Source organism: Balaenoptera borealis (assembly GCF_965194805.1).
Source record: "Balaenoptera borealis genome assembly, chromosome: 11".
Classification (NCBI taxonomy): Eukaryota; Metazoa; Chordata; class Mammalia; order Artiodactyla; family Balaenopteridae; genus Balaenoptera; species Balaenoptera borealis.
The window spans coordinates 4761528-4776365 of NC_138868.1; the positions used below are offsets into that span (position 1 = coordinate 4761528).

The 14838-nt window shown below is 41.4% G+C and overlaps 1 protein-coding gene across 28 annotated transcripts in view; it reads right to left on the reverse strand.

Moving 5' to 3' along the window:
• The window catches only part of PPP6R3 (protein phosphatase 6 regulatory subunit 3), a 130017-nt gene that overhangs the window by 43856 nt on the left and 71323 nt on the right, over positions 1-14838 (reverse strand). For all 28 annotated transcript variants that reach the window (XM_082342858.1, XM_082342850.1, XM_082342875.1 and 25 more), the window contains 3 exons: positions 10819-10932; positions 3414-3543; positions 1306-1458 (listed from right to left, as the gene is read on the reverse strand). In XM_082342858.1, the coding sequence (XP_082198984.1) occupies positions 1306-1458; positions 3414-3543; positions 10819-10932 (397 nt within the window). The remainder of the gene's footprint in view (positions 1-1305; positions 1459-3413; positions 3544-10818; positions 10933-14838) is intronic.

Sequence of the window (14838 nt, forward strand, 5' to 3'; positions counted from 1 at the left end):
ATAACGATTAATGATCCATTTAGGAGTTTTATCAAATTAATCACTCAAAAGTAGCTCTAAGATTAACAACAAAATGAATTAACAATAGCTGTAAACTTACTACTAGGAAGATGAAAGACTAGTGATTGATGACTTCAGTGAGACTCCCAGAGACAGGAGTAGGAAGTTATATCCCTGTCAGAGGGTAGGGCAAAAACTATGTCCCCAGAGGGCAAGGGTTTTATGCTGGCAAGGAAATTGTAATCCTGTAGCGTCTCATCTTTCTCCAAACGTTCCTGCTCTCCATGCCTTCTACTGCTATGTCATTTAACACAAAGCTGAAATACAACTAAAAGTGTCTATCTCAGTGACACTCGGAAGAAAAAAGGGAATGGCTGATAGAGCATGCATGGGTTTGAAACTGGATGTGAATTCAAATCCTGACTCCACCACTTACTAGCCATGGAATGCATCTCCTATCTGGGCATGATCTGAAAAATCATGCCCAGGATCACATGAGAAATGTATATGAAGTTTTATACCCAGGATCACGTGAGAAATGTATATGAAGTGTACACTCAATGCCTTTCACGTAAAGAGCAAACACCCAGACTCTCCTCTGAAACACACGCCAAGTTCCTCCCAGTGTACAGTGTGGGTCCTGGGAACCCATCTGTGCTGTGCGGAGGCAGGACAGAGCAAGCAGAGGCCCCGGCGCCAGGCCCATGGATTCCAAACACAGGCCTTGGAGCTGGGGAACTCAGGGGTCGGGGAGGTCCAGATAATTCCTGGGCTCTTCCTTTTCCCTTCCATTCCCTTCTGCTTCCACTGAAGCAGACTAAATCAAAAGACAGTCTCAAACTAAATCGAAAGACAGTCTTTTAGACTCAAATCAAGACAGTGTCAGAGACCTCGTATACTATCTCAGTGGAAAGAAGATCAAAGTTTGTCCCTTGGCTAATTATGAAGAGAAAATAATGCTGTAAGCCCCAGTCGTTTATTGCTAATACAATCCCCTGAAGAGGGTGATTACACTCACTCTATCCTCCACACGAGACTGAGCTTCTTGAGGGAAACGTCTGTCTTAACCATCTTCGAAATTCTCTAATACAGTTCTTTACACACAGCAACAATAAATGACTACTGAAAAATTGAAAGCATTCAAAATTGATGATAACCTCAAGGGGAAAACTATATAAAAGACTGTTTACACTCGGACCAAGGAAAGTCATTGACACATATTGTAAATTTATGAGGTTCTACCTTCAGTTATGTATCCATAAAGTATCAAGGGCAAATTAAGACATCTTTCAGGGGATATCGTACCAATATGACCCCAATGCTATTCAGCTCCATAAGGTCCCCGTTGATACTGCTGGTGTTTGTTTGGAGGAGGCTGGATATCAACCTAATCACATTCAACCGGGTGTTCCCCACGGGAGGGTCCAGCACGCCCCACGTAGTCTTCATCACACTTTTCTGAGGAAGAAAAAGCTTTCCAATTAAATTCAGTTCAGTAAACAAATAAAGGGTGCAGGAGTATGTACTAAGATACAATGCTATAGGTAAACTAACCCTGCAAACAACTTGGCCTAAATTCTACACCTGAAGGAAAATCCAAAACTCCTACTGATGATATCTTTAAGATATGATGAAATGAACATGAGGAAAAAAAATTAAGTAATTTCCCTGGACTACAAATTTTATAAGAAACCAAGTATCCCCTTGCCTTCAACATTCCAAACACCACAGGAATGAAGCAGAAAGCTACTGAAGTCCATGAAAAAAAGTGCAATATTCCAATCCTGACCAGAAACCTAAGAAACTAAGAAAAGTTACAAGTGGTTTTAGATCACAGTTCTCAATCTCTGCCAAATCTGCGATAAAAATGCAAACTCAGAAGTTGCCTCTGGATCACAACCTTGAAACAGGATCAACCTCAAACCTGTTCTTGTCCATAAAAGGGAGTTTCTATTCTCTGAAATCACAAAAGACAGACAGAGAACATTCCAGAACTTCAGAAGTTTGGCAGGAAAGGATGATGACCTGTGACAACGAAGCGATGAAGATGCCCTTCTCCATGTCCTCGTCCACAGGGGATCCCTGCCCCCCTGCCTGCGCTCCTCCAGGCCCAGTGGAACTGGACGGCCCCCAGTTTCACTCCCTGCAGCACAGCTCTAATGAACACGGATCTACTCACACACCACATCATGTAGTAAAAGCAGCCACAAGCTGAACTCACTCACTCCTAGCCGTGAACAAGAGGAAGTGCAAACCAAACACTGTCTTACTTTCGAGTTAGGCCCAAGAAGAGTACCAGTGTGAGAATCCATATTTAGACGCTGCCTTTTTTGTCCACCTAGAAAGAAGACTGTGGCACCGGAGACACAGGTCAGGGGCACCTGGCCACACCCTCTCCTCTCACAGGTCCTCCTTCTCCTCCAACTTCCACTTCTCTTCTCCTGAGCAAATCCTTCTCCTCTCCTTACTCTCCCTCCTCTTCTTCCCAGGTCTGGCACAAAGGACGCCACTGTTACACACCAGCTCCCCCTCCACAAGATGGTTAAGTAAACAGAAAACATCTACTTTAGAAGGGAGACACTAGTCTACTAACTTCCCAGTAACTCACACCATAGACGTCACAGAGACACACTTTCCGGAGCCTGGGATGCTGGGTGCAATGATGCAGGGCAGAAGGAAAAACCAAAGTGTAAGAACTAGTGCAGGCGGTAGAACCCTCATGGAACTGCCTTCCACCCTAGAGATGCCAAAAGGAAGAGCCTCGTCCCCTAAAGCTCTATCTGCGCCAACACGAGGGGGTGGGGTGTCACGGAAGGACACCACTATGGACCCTGGACACCCCTCTTTTGGAGGTCTTCGCTGTCTGCTGTCTGTGCTTTCAGCGGCTGTCTGATTAACAGTCATTTCTGGATTAGCACACGGATGCTCCCGACAGAAAAACTAACACTCCAAGTCACATTCAACCAACCACTTCTTAAATGAGATACCTGTCCATCAGGCAGTTACACTGCTCCAACTCTGAATAAGACAACTCAATTTCAAAGATTAGCTCCTAAAAGATTACCTCTTACCTCAAAGATGTGAAAATAACATGCTATGAGAAGAAAACTATTTTACTGGCATATAAGTATGCAGAATATATAGAAAGAACAAAAAGCTGAGTTTCCTAAGCAGATAAGTTAACTTACTTAACTTTAATTCTATTCTATTCATCAATTTAGATGCTATATATCGATAAAAGCCAATTAAAAACTAGCTCAAGAGCAATGAAAACAACTGCCAGTGTACCTTCTAATATGCTTTGCACATGGGGGTCACAGCCAGTCCTTTAACTCACAAGGTTCGTCTACTTTCTAACAACAGCTGAAATCTAGCTACTGGGCTGGTCAACGGGCTTCAGGGAGCTGCCTTACCTTGGGTGGCTCAAGCAGGAGTTCATGAAAAGATCCAAGTCTTCCTCGGATGGCTTCTAGAACGCTCTTGTTGACCGAACAAGCTGAATGACTCATGCCTGGTGGGCAGATCTCTATATGACCTTCAAATCTTGAAACAAAGCAAGTTAATTTTATTTATTATTTCAGAACAAATCATTCAAGGTGCTCTGTATCGGCGTATAGGGATATACATAATAGCTATAGAATATATAGTGATTATATCAAAATTTCTGGAAGGATAGGAAGAGGGTGTAATGAAACCTTGATGGGAATCAGCCAACATGATATGAAATCCAAAGATGTACGGTGTCGGGTGAGAAATTATATGCCATTTCTTCCCATTCTCTCCTAAACCTTCTAACTTCTTATACCTATTGTACTAATATCAGGTCTCTAGCCAGCAAATCTGGAAAGCGACAGGAGAGCCCGGAATTACAGGGCACATCGTACTGCCTGCCACTGGAGGATTGTTAATAATAAACAAGCCTGTATTTGTTCTATACAGTTTCTCTTGACTAATCAATCAACACTGCTTCCTATTTTAAAAGGCTTAACTTACTCTTCTGTATAAAGCTTCATCTATACTCATTATAAACCACTCCTTTTAGAAAAACAATTACGAGTAGAATGAGACTCCCAAATCCCAATCAGTTTTAGAAAGTACAGGGGTTCTCAAAGTTGGGGGACATAAGGAGGGAGGGGTCTAAAAATGTGGGTGCACAGTTCAGATTAAAAGATAAACCTGAGAGTGGTGTGTCAGTGCAAACTAGCGCTTAACAATGTAGCTGCTGGAGCACGACTGCCTGAGGCTGAAGCCTGGACCTTCACTCACCAGTGATTCGTTCTAATACGGAAAACGGGAACCGCTCGAGAATGTCCCTCCCGGGACTGGGGGCCTGTCCTGTCCAGGGGTGGGGACCACGCTAATGCAGACAAAGGACTGAGAGCACTGCCTGACACAGCTAACACCTAGAGACGGATTATTAGGACTATTACTTGAAAATATTCCACACGGGCAAGTGATTTCTAAGAGCTACACGGAACAGCATTCAGAAACTCAATTCCTAGAAAGGGGGAGTAGGTAGAGGAAAGGCCTTTTGCTCTGATTATAGTGCTTTTTAACGTGTAGGGTTTTAATAATTTATGTGGCCAAATACAGCATTCTTCACTACAGTCTCTCTGTCCAGGAAGCCATACTTGAAGTTCTTCACAATGCCACAATCCTAGGAGTATTTGCATACTTTTCCTCTAGTGTTTTTCATTTAACTCATCTGGAATTTATTTTTATGCAAAACAGGTATAGACATGATATTTTTTTCCCCAAGTGGCGAGTCACTTCTAAGCCACATTTATAGAATGATCTGCTTTTCCCCACTTATGTGAAAAAAAAAAACCCATACAAAAACATATACTAAAATTCCTTAATCATTCATATAAATTTTATTTGTTCATCTAATAAATACTTAGTGAGCATCAATTTATGTACCTGCCTTGACTCAGGTACTACAATCAATATCCACGGTGTTTCTCACATTTTAATCCTTTCAAATATATGTATAAATCTGCCAAATCCAAAACAAAACCTGTGCTGATATTCCAAATAGAGATACATTAAATCTGGAACTTAGACTTGGAAAGGCACAGGAAGTGACGGCTGTTGGGGCATCTCTCTGAGCAGAGATCTACAGTCCAGATGCACGGTATCTGCATCCACTCAGCTCCCTCATCCACTCACCAGTTAAGGAAACTTATTTACTGTTTTGGATGATTATGAATAAAGGGCACAAATATTCACTTACAAGTTTCTGTGTGACACAATTTCACTTTTCTTGGGTAAATATCTTAAGAGTGTGCTGGATAATATATTGTAATAAAGGTCTGTTTATTAAAAACTGCCAGGTGTTTTTAGAAGATGGCCACGTGACTTAACATCCCAGTTGGAGAGCGTGAGGCTTCGCTGTCACCAGCGCTGGCTGTTTGTTTGGTTCAGCTGTTTAGTGGGCTGAATGGTCCCCCTACAAAACGTATGTCCACATCCTAGTCCCCAGTCTGGATGCCTTTTCTTTCTTTCCTGCCTCACTGCACTGCTAGGGCCTGTAGCATGAGGCTGAACAGAACTGGTGATGGGAAATATTCTTGCCATGGTCCTTGACTTAAGGGGCTATGATTTCAGTCTTTGCCCATTAAGAATGATGGTAGCTATGGGTTTTCTTTTTGTTTTTCAGTTTCCAAGTTCCTTTCTATTCCTAATTTGCAGAGAGGTTTTATCATACAAGAATTCAATGAAATGATCACATGGTTTTACTTCTTTAGTCTGTTGGTATGAGTTATACTGGCTGATGTTTATTAAAGCTATTTTTATGGAGCAGTTTTAAGTTCACAGCAAAATGGAGGGGAAGGCACAGAGACTGCCCATGTACCCTCTGCCCCCACAAATGCACAGCCTCCCCATTATCAACATCCTCTACCAGAGCACGTTTATCACAATCCATGAACCTACACTGACACATCACCACCACCCAGAGCCCAGTTTACAGTATGGTTCACTGTAATGGGTTTGGACAAATAATGACATGTATCGGTCTCTATGATATTACACAGAGCATTTTCACTGCCCTAAAGGTCCTCTGTGCTCCACCTATTCATTTCACTCCCCTTGCCAACCCCTGGCAACCATGATCTTTTTACTGTCTCCACAGTAAAATATGACGTTTTCCAGAATGTATGTAGCCTTTTCAGACTCGCTTCTTTCACTTCTTTTTCATTTGCATTTAAGGTCCCTCCATGTCTTTTCATGGCATGAGGGCACATTCTTTTTAGTGCTGAATAATATTCCACTGTCTGGATGAACTACGGTTTATTTATCCACTCATCTACTGAGGACCTCTTGGCTGCTTCCAAGCTTTGGCAAGTGTGGATAAAGCTGCTAAACAACTGTGTGCAGGTTTTTGTGTGAACCTAAGTTTTCAACTCCTTTGGGTAAATACGAAGGAGCACAACTGCTGGACTGTATGGTAAAGGTATGTTTAGTTTTCTAAGAAACTACCAGACTGTCTTCCAAAGTGGCTGCACCATTTGGCGTTTCCACCGGCAACAAATGAGATTTCCTGCTGCCCCGCAGTCCTGCCAGCACTTGGTGGTGTCAATTAGGTCCAGTGAATTGCTAGTACTGTGCTTCTTTTACTGATTTCTGTCTAAACGTTATGTCCATTTCTGTTACAATTTCTGTTTTAGATTTGCAAAAAAATTGCAAAAATAGTACAGAGTTCCCATGTGACCCATACCCAGTTTCCCCTGTTATTATCTTACATCTGTCAAAATTAATGAACCAGTACTCACACGTAAAACCCATACTTTATTCAGATTTCCTTGGTTTCTGCCTACAGTTGCCTCTCTGACCCAGAATCCACCCAGGACACCACACTATATTTAGCTCTCAACTGTCCTTAGCCTCCTCCTGGCTGAGAGTGTTACTCAGACTTTCCTGGTCAGGTACTTTGCAGAATGTCCCTCATTTGGGGTCTGGTCTTAACGTTTTTCTCATGATCATGGGTCTTTGAGAGGAAGACCACACAAGTAAAACGACATTTCATTACATACTATCAACACAACAGTGCTGGCTGTTGACTTTGATTATATGGCTGAGGAAGTGCTGGTCAGGTTTTTCTGTCAAACTTGACAGAGTAACTGTCAAGTTCTCATTTTATTCTCTTTCCATACTGCACTTTTTAGAAGGAAGTCATGAGGTGCAGTCTACACATAAAGAGCGGAGAGTCTTTTTCTTCCTCCTTGAGAAGGGATTATGAACTATTTGGAATTCTCCCACAGGGGAGATTTGTCTCTTCACCCCCCTTTTACTTATTCAGTCACTTACTTGTATCAGTATGAACTCATGGGAATTTTATACTTTGTGTTATAAATCAATACTGCCTTATTTTATTGTGCAAGTGGTCCCAGCTCTGGCCAATGGGAGCTCTTTTAGTTGGCCCGTGTCCCTCTCACACACCCGGTGTTGTGGGTTTTCTCTTTGAGTGTGTCCTTACTGTCTGTACTACAGGATGCTCCACACTCATCTTGTATACTTCTTAGCCCAGCTGCAGAACCAGCCATTTCTCCATGAAGCCCTGGTTCCTTTACTGGAGGATGGTATTAGAAACTGAGATCTGGGCACACGGTTACTTGTTCCTGGTGATGCGTCATGACTTCTAGGCCTCACAAAGCAACTGTCTTCCTGGTTTAACTCTTCATATTTCAGTATAGGTGACTTCTAATGTCCTACACTGATTTTTTCCTCAACTATGTCAAAGTTTACAAATGAGCCCAAAGGCATTCTTCAATTTCTGTTGTAGTTTTCATTTCTAGCATTTGCGTATGATCTTCCGTTTCTCTGTTAAAATTCTCCATCTGTTCACATATTGCTCACTTTTCCCACAAGCCTTTAACACATTAATCATAGTTACCTAAAATTCCCTACCAGATTGCTCCAACATTTTTGAATCGAGTTCTCCTGACTGCTTTTTCTCTTGAGAGTTTAGTTTGTTTGGGTTCTTTTTATCTTGCTTCTTTGTCTTGCAATTTTTTAGTTGTGACGTTGACATGTTGTGTAAGACAACAGAGACTGATATAACTAGTATTTGCAATGGATACACCTCTTTTTTTCTAGGTCTTTAGTGTGGGGTTTCTGGATCAATTTATAGTCAGCAGCTGAGTTAGGTTTGGGTTTTGTTGTTCCTATGACTGACTTCTCTCAGCACACTGAAGACTTTAAATCTGTCTCAAGTTACTTTGTATTTATAGTTAGGGACGGATTGCCAGGTTTTTCTCAACTTCTGCTCTGCCCTTAGCCGAAGGTCTTCCCCTGAAGCCTGCTCCTGTGCCGATGGTCCCCTTCCACACTGCAGCCTTCCCTCCGCCAGCACGCTGCTGTCGTCACTCGATGTGTGGTGGCCCGGTGGGGAGGACCGCTCTGCTGTTCTGGTTCAGCCTCAGTCTCAGGCAGTGGAAGTGCTCATGGGCCTCAGGGGTGGGGCCCTCTCGGTGACCCCGCCCTATTTCAGTGGTAGGGGCTCTCTAACAGCCTGGGGCCTGAAAGTGTCCCTGCTTGTCCCGTGGGATAGAAGCTTTTTCCTGGTCCCTTCCTCCTCATCGGGTCTTTAGGGTTACAGGGTTTGCTGCCCTTTCGCCAGTGGCTTCAGGGTTTTACTCAGCAGGGGCGGGAATGGAGAAGGACCCTGTGCTGCATGTCGCAGCCCTACTCTGCAAGGGAGGCTTTCTCGGGGCTCTTACCTGGCCTCCAGTACTTCCTGAGCAGGGCTCGCAGGTATGTGCAAAGTCCTGAGTCTGTAGTTCTCAGGGTGTCCTTGCTCTCCCTGCACCCGAGGCGCTTCGGGCGTTACATAACCTACTATCATTCTACGTTTATAAAAAACACATTGGAACTATCATTTTTTTAAGATGAAAAATGAAACTGTATATGAAAGTACCTCAGTTCCTCAGTAGAAGATAAGAATTACATGGTGCACTAACTTACCCCTTCTCTCCTTATTTCTTGAATTTTATTAAAATAATCTGGAATTTATTGGGTTTTTTTTTCAACATTTGACTTATTCAATTATTCATTCTTAACATAACTTTCATAGTCATATGAATTGTCACATTCCTATCTGTTTCATTTATCATTACTTTCACCAATATATTTCCTTATCTTAAGTTCTTTATTCTACCTTATTTTTCTGCTTGGCTTCGGTAAAGTCCATCTTCCAGTAATTTGGCCCAGGAACAGGACACGGATGGGACACTGAGGTCCATACGCTTGAAAATGCCTCCTGCCCTCACATAGCAACAAAAGTGCTTCAGGGTCACAATCCTGCCCTCTGTTTTTCAGTGTTTAGTTAGCTTTACAAATGACATGTCTGGCAATGTGATTTGCTTTGTAGTTAACCCATTTTTTTCTTGTCCAAATATTTTTAACATTTATCCTTTATCCTAGGGATTCAGAAATCACATAAGGGTAAGGCTAAGATCTCAGTCGTCCACCACCCCTCCACCCCGCCCCTCTTTAAAGTTAATCGTGCTTAGTAGTTGATAAACCTTTGTGGTCTGAGGATAAGTTCCTTCTGATCAGAAATTCCTTCCTGTCATTTATTACTGTATCGTCTCCATTCTCAAGCCAGAGTCGTCAATATAAATCTCACAGCACCAGCTCATGTGCTTTTAAACCATTTTAAGAGATGATGCAACTGCCTTGCAGCATGAGTAGCAAGATAACAGTCTTGTATCACCTGATTAATACCTTAAGTTATTGGTTACGTTATTTAAAATATGATTTACCAGGGAAGACATAGGCAAAGTCAAAACTGCAGATACAACTCCAAATTACAACATAGCTGAAGCAGTGCTGCCACACTGCCCTTCCATTATCACTAACCGGAGATTAAAGAACCAGAAATAGAGATGAAGACTTTGGGAAGCAGGGATTGGTAAGGCTGTGTTTACTATTTTGCTGGAAACCAAAATGACATCACTGAAACTAAATCCAGAAACGTTGGATGGCTAAATTTTCATATGCTGACAGCAGACCGTGTCTCTCCTCCTCTGCTTTACTGGATGGATCCAATAGTGGGTAAGAAAATACAAATTCTAATCTCTAAACCACATGTTCCTGGAATGCAAACATATACACACCTCTTCAAATTCGCATTCTCCAGAGAACAATTAGGAAAACTCTGACAATTAATAAGTAAATTAACTTTGGGTATAAACTGTAAAGAATAATATGACAAATATTAATTGGCTTGTCCATAGGCACATACATAGGGAAAACAGACTATATTTCTGATTCTGAAACACACAGCACAAAGTTTTCCTTAAGGCCTCAAGCCACCTGCCCATCCATTTTTAAACAGCCTAATGAACTGTAGTTGCCTCATATGTGAAACCCAAAAAAAACACAACCCAAAGCCTCAAGTTAGCAAGCACTGGACAGAATCACAAGATGGAAAGAGCCCTGAATTGTCACTTGGAGGAGAGCTGCGCACCAACCAGGAACACCTATTTTCAATTTTCATAAGCAAGAAGTAAGCTTCTCTTGTGTTTGAGCCATTTTGCATGGGTTTGACTGATTATAGAAGCATTTTGGTAACTACTACAAAACCCCAGATGACTAGAATCCGAATATTGCCAATAGTGTCTACCAAACCATATAATTCAACTACATCTATGCATCCCATTCATGTAAAACTATTTATATAGTAGAAAAAGGTTCAGCACCTGAAATTCACGGGCATGATATTGTAGCGATCAGCCAACAACTTAACTCTTAGCTTTCAAAAATTCTAAAAGCAAAACCAAATGGCTCGTTTCTCAAGATAAAAGGAAAACTTACGTTGGTCGCCGTGTCTCAAGTAAAGCCAACAATATCTGGACTGCGCTGACTATGGCTGATTCATTCTTCTCCTTGTGGAAAATATTTGATAGGAGCTGCTCTATAATTTCTTGCCTAGGGAAACAAATCAATAGTCAAGCGCTAATTGTAACGTTGTTTAACACAAACAACTTAGGAGAAAAAGATCATGGTATCAGTAAGACAAGTATCATAAAAGAGTTCAACCTCACTTGTGCATATTTATTAACAATATTTTACTTTTAATATATCTATAAGGAAGGCCAGTGATCTTGCTTATTATAAATGTAACACAGACATATATATATATTCCTATCCCCTACCCTCAATCAGCAAAGTCATCTGGGCCCTGCTTGCCTTTGCCAATCTTGTTGAAAGCCAACAAACACCTCATGACTGGAAGTTACCTCCTACTCAGGTGGTGGGGACGGGTGGTAAAAAGACTCAGAACCCTTCAGCCCCACAGAAGGAGGGGAGTTTTTTACAAAAGAAACCATAAATGTTTTCCCACAAAGGCATTCATGTATAATTAACAAAGATCTAAAACAGATACAAGATAACATCAATTGCTGCACTGTACTCTACAACTAAAATCTGGTAAATCAAAATAATGTGGTAGCAGTGAAATGGGTGTGACTGAACTACTGCCCCAAAAGTATTCTCCACAGGCTCTTGCCATGACACCTCCCCATGCATGTATACAAGGTCACAATTAATGTAGAATACAAGGGTAACCTGTTAGGTGAATAAATTTATACGGATGTTCTCAAGGAAAACCTGTTTCTTAGGATCTCAGTAATTTTTAGAACCCATGGGGATTAAGAAATGGAATCTCCCTAGCAATGAGAGGGACAGCTGGTTGTCCCCTGGTGCCCACCTGGCAGACACACCAGTCACCCCAAGGTACAGCTGTGCTCACTGGCTACTAACACCAGTTCCTTTGCCAGGTTAGGGCAGCAAGTAGGAGAGAATCTCTTCCTCTTTGGGAGAAGCAAATAAAACTGGGATCTAACCTAACTTCAGAGGATCCCCTTGCAGGAAGTAGCTTTCAAGTACTCTCAGACCAGCACTAGAATTGCTTGTGAGACCTCTACCCAAAACAGTACTGTAAAAGTCACTCAACACACAGCAGTCTATAGAATAACTATTACACTTGGAACTGAGCTCTGGAAAAGACTGCTTTTTTGTAAATACGTACATTCTTCAAATAGCAGCCTCACCCCAGGTAGAGGGGTACCGACAGGGCATCCAACTGTAGATGCCCACCTTCTCATTCAGCTGTAGTGTCTAACTTTCCAGAGAGCAATATCACCTTTCATAAACCCTGAGGCCGGAAGGGAGTGGCTAACAAAGAGGCTCTCACTCATGTTTCATGGCTGCATCAAACTGGAAGTCTACCGTACCCATGGAGGGCACTCTACTAATGGACAAAAATGAGATAATAACCAGCAAAAATGCGACGGTCAAGATGCAACACAGCAGCTGAGCCATATTCTGAGTCTTATCTAAACATACAAATATCACCAAATACAGAAGAGATCATAAACTGAAGAACTGAGCTTATTAAACAGGATAAAAAGAATGCCTTCATATTCTTTAAATAATAAGGCATTTATTTACAAGTGAGAAGACATATTCACTTTCACTTTTTTAAAAATGGAGTTCTTGGACGAACATCAATAAAGTTCATGATGAGAGTTGTGTTACGCACGAGGCCAGCCAGGTTCTTCACCCAGGCCTGTGAGAGGATGGCTCACTTCTGTTTTGTTTTGTTTTTATGTGGGCAGCTAAAGACTCGAGTCTATAAAACTGACGGGCTCAACCAGGCCCAGAGGCCGACCCATTGTAAGCTCATTAGTATCAAGAATTAGGAGCTGCCTGGTCCAGCCCTCTCTAACACAACTAGTTTTAAAGGAATTCTGGAACTTCAGATTTTCCCACAACAGAGCTACTAAATTAAATACATTCAATTTAAGCCCAGATTGTTTCCCAAGCTAACACTCACTACCTAACACCTCGGTCCACTGTCTCAGAGACCTTTTGGTACCCCTACCCACCCTGACCATTCTCTTTAACCTTAGCTCATTTACAACTTTTCCTGCAGTGCTAACCTACACTTCCAGTTACACATACGGTGTCTATGTATACCAAGTACACTGGCTTATAACACAACACTGCTACATTATTACGTGATAATCAAATACATACAGATATATAACAATATATAAAATACACACAGATACTGTTAAAATTAATAAAAGCTTACTAAGCTCACAGGAGCCTTTGGTCACTGTGTACCTCCTCAATCAACAGATACTAAAAAGAACAACTATAATGTGGGAACACGTCTGATATTAAAAAGGGTTGGTTCTCATCCTCAAGAAGAGTGTGGGAAGCACCGTTATAGAGTTAAGTCTCCCCGATGCTCAGTGCAGTGAAGGTTTAACTCAGTGACACCACGGAGCCCCTGACTCTTTAGGACCATGTAGTTGAAGAAATTTACTCTAATAGTCAATGATGTTGATTGAGTATGTACCTATCTGCATCAGAGTACAGTTGCCTGATCCAGGACTAAAGACTCAGTCTGAAATATATTAGCTAGTGCATACAGAGGCTCCAACAGCTAGCTCCCACGTTGAGTCCAAATAGAGTTGAGTGAAGAGAGGGCTGGCACAGAAGAACTCAGTGATTACTACTGACCAGCCTGACACTCGGGGTGAACCTGCACAGTCCAGGAAGGGAGCCAAGCACCACCTGTGGCCACAGAACGCTCTAAAGGTAACTAGTCTGAATTGGCCTGTCCTAAGTGTAAAATACACACTGGATTTCCAAAACTTTGCACAAAGAAAAGAATGTAGACTCACTCATTAATAATTTTTTAAATGAACGTATGTTGAAATATTATTTTGTACCTATTAAATAAAACATAAAAATTAATTTCACCTATTTTTTTTACTTTAATATAGCTACTAGAAATTTTTAAATTACATGTGACTTTTATTATATTTCGATTGGACAGCACAGTCATGAACCATATGAAATTGCTGACAGTCAACATTTTTTAACCTTGAGTAAGATAATTTTTACATGGTTCAACCTATTACTACTACCATTATTGGTACTGTATATTATAAAAGGAGTACATACGCCATAATGCCCAAGAATAACTGAAATGGGGCAGGTAAGGTGACATCTTACTCAGAAGCTGATAATCTCTTATGTCTTGCTACTTGAGAGAACTAGTCAATAAGGTGACATCTTACTCAGAAGCTGATAATCTCTTATGTCTTGCTACTTGAGAGAACTAGTCAATTCCTTCCTATTCTACAATGCACATTGGGAAAATTCAACTATTTCTCAGAATACAGAGTTTAAAACAAGATATTTTGTCTCTAATTTGTTCCTTGTTTGTCTCACACTTGCCAAGTAAACAATACACACAAATGTCTTATTTTAATAAAAGGGTCTTCCCGGCCAAAAGATGCGAACGAGTCTCAATATACAGAAGGACTAAAAAATTCCAACAAAGTCATTAAGAAGAACAACAGTAGCAGTAAACTGATGCGAGACTGCCATTCGTACATAACGTTAACTGTATGCACTCTTTCCAGTTATTCATCCAAAGTGGGGAAATGCCTTATTTTTGTTTACTAAAATAACTTTCAGTTGTAGGGATGCAGGCAAATGTATGCCCATACTTGATGGTAAATACTCTTCCTGAAAATGTATGAATATACAAACACCAGTATAGTAGGTTGGCCATTCACAGATTTCAAAATAGTACACCACCCCCAAGCTGTCTTCCACCTGAAACACATGAGATGTCTGTTCATTAGGAATTATCTAAAAATGAGGGCAGAAGCAATATAAAGAAACAAAACATACAAGATGTATAACCCTTCCAATCAGGTCTGGTCAGGTTACCCCAGTCAGCTGCCAAGGTATAGTGGATCCTAAGAAGAACTTCTGATTAAAAATCACTGACTGGGAATTCCCTGGTAG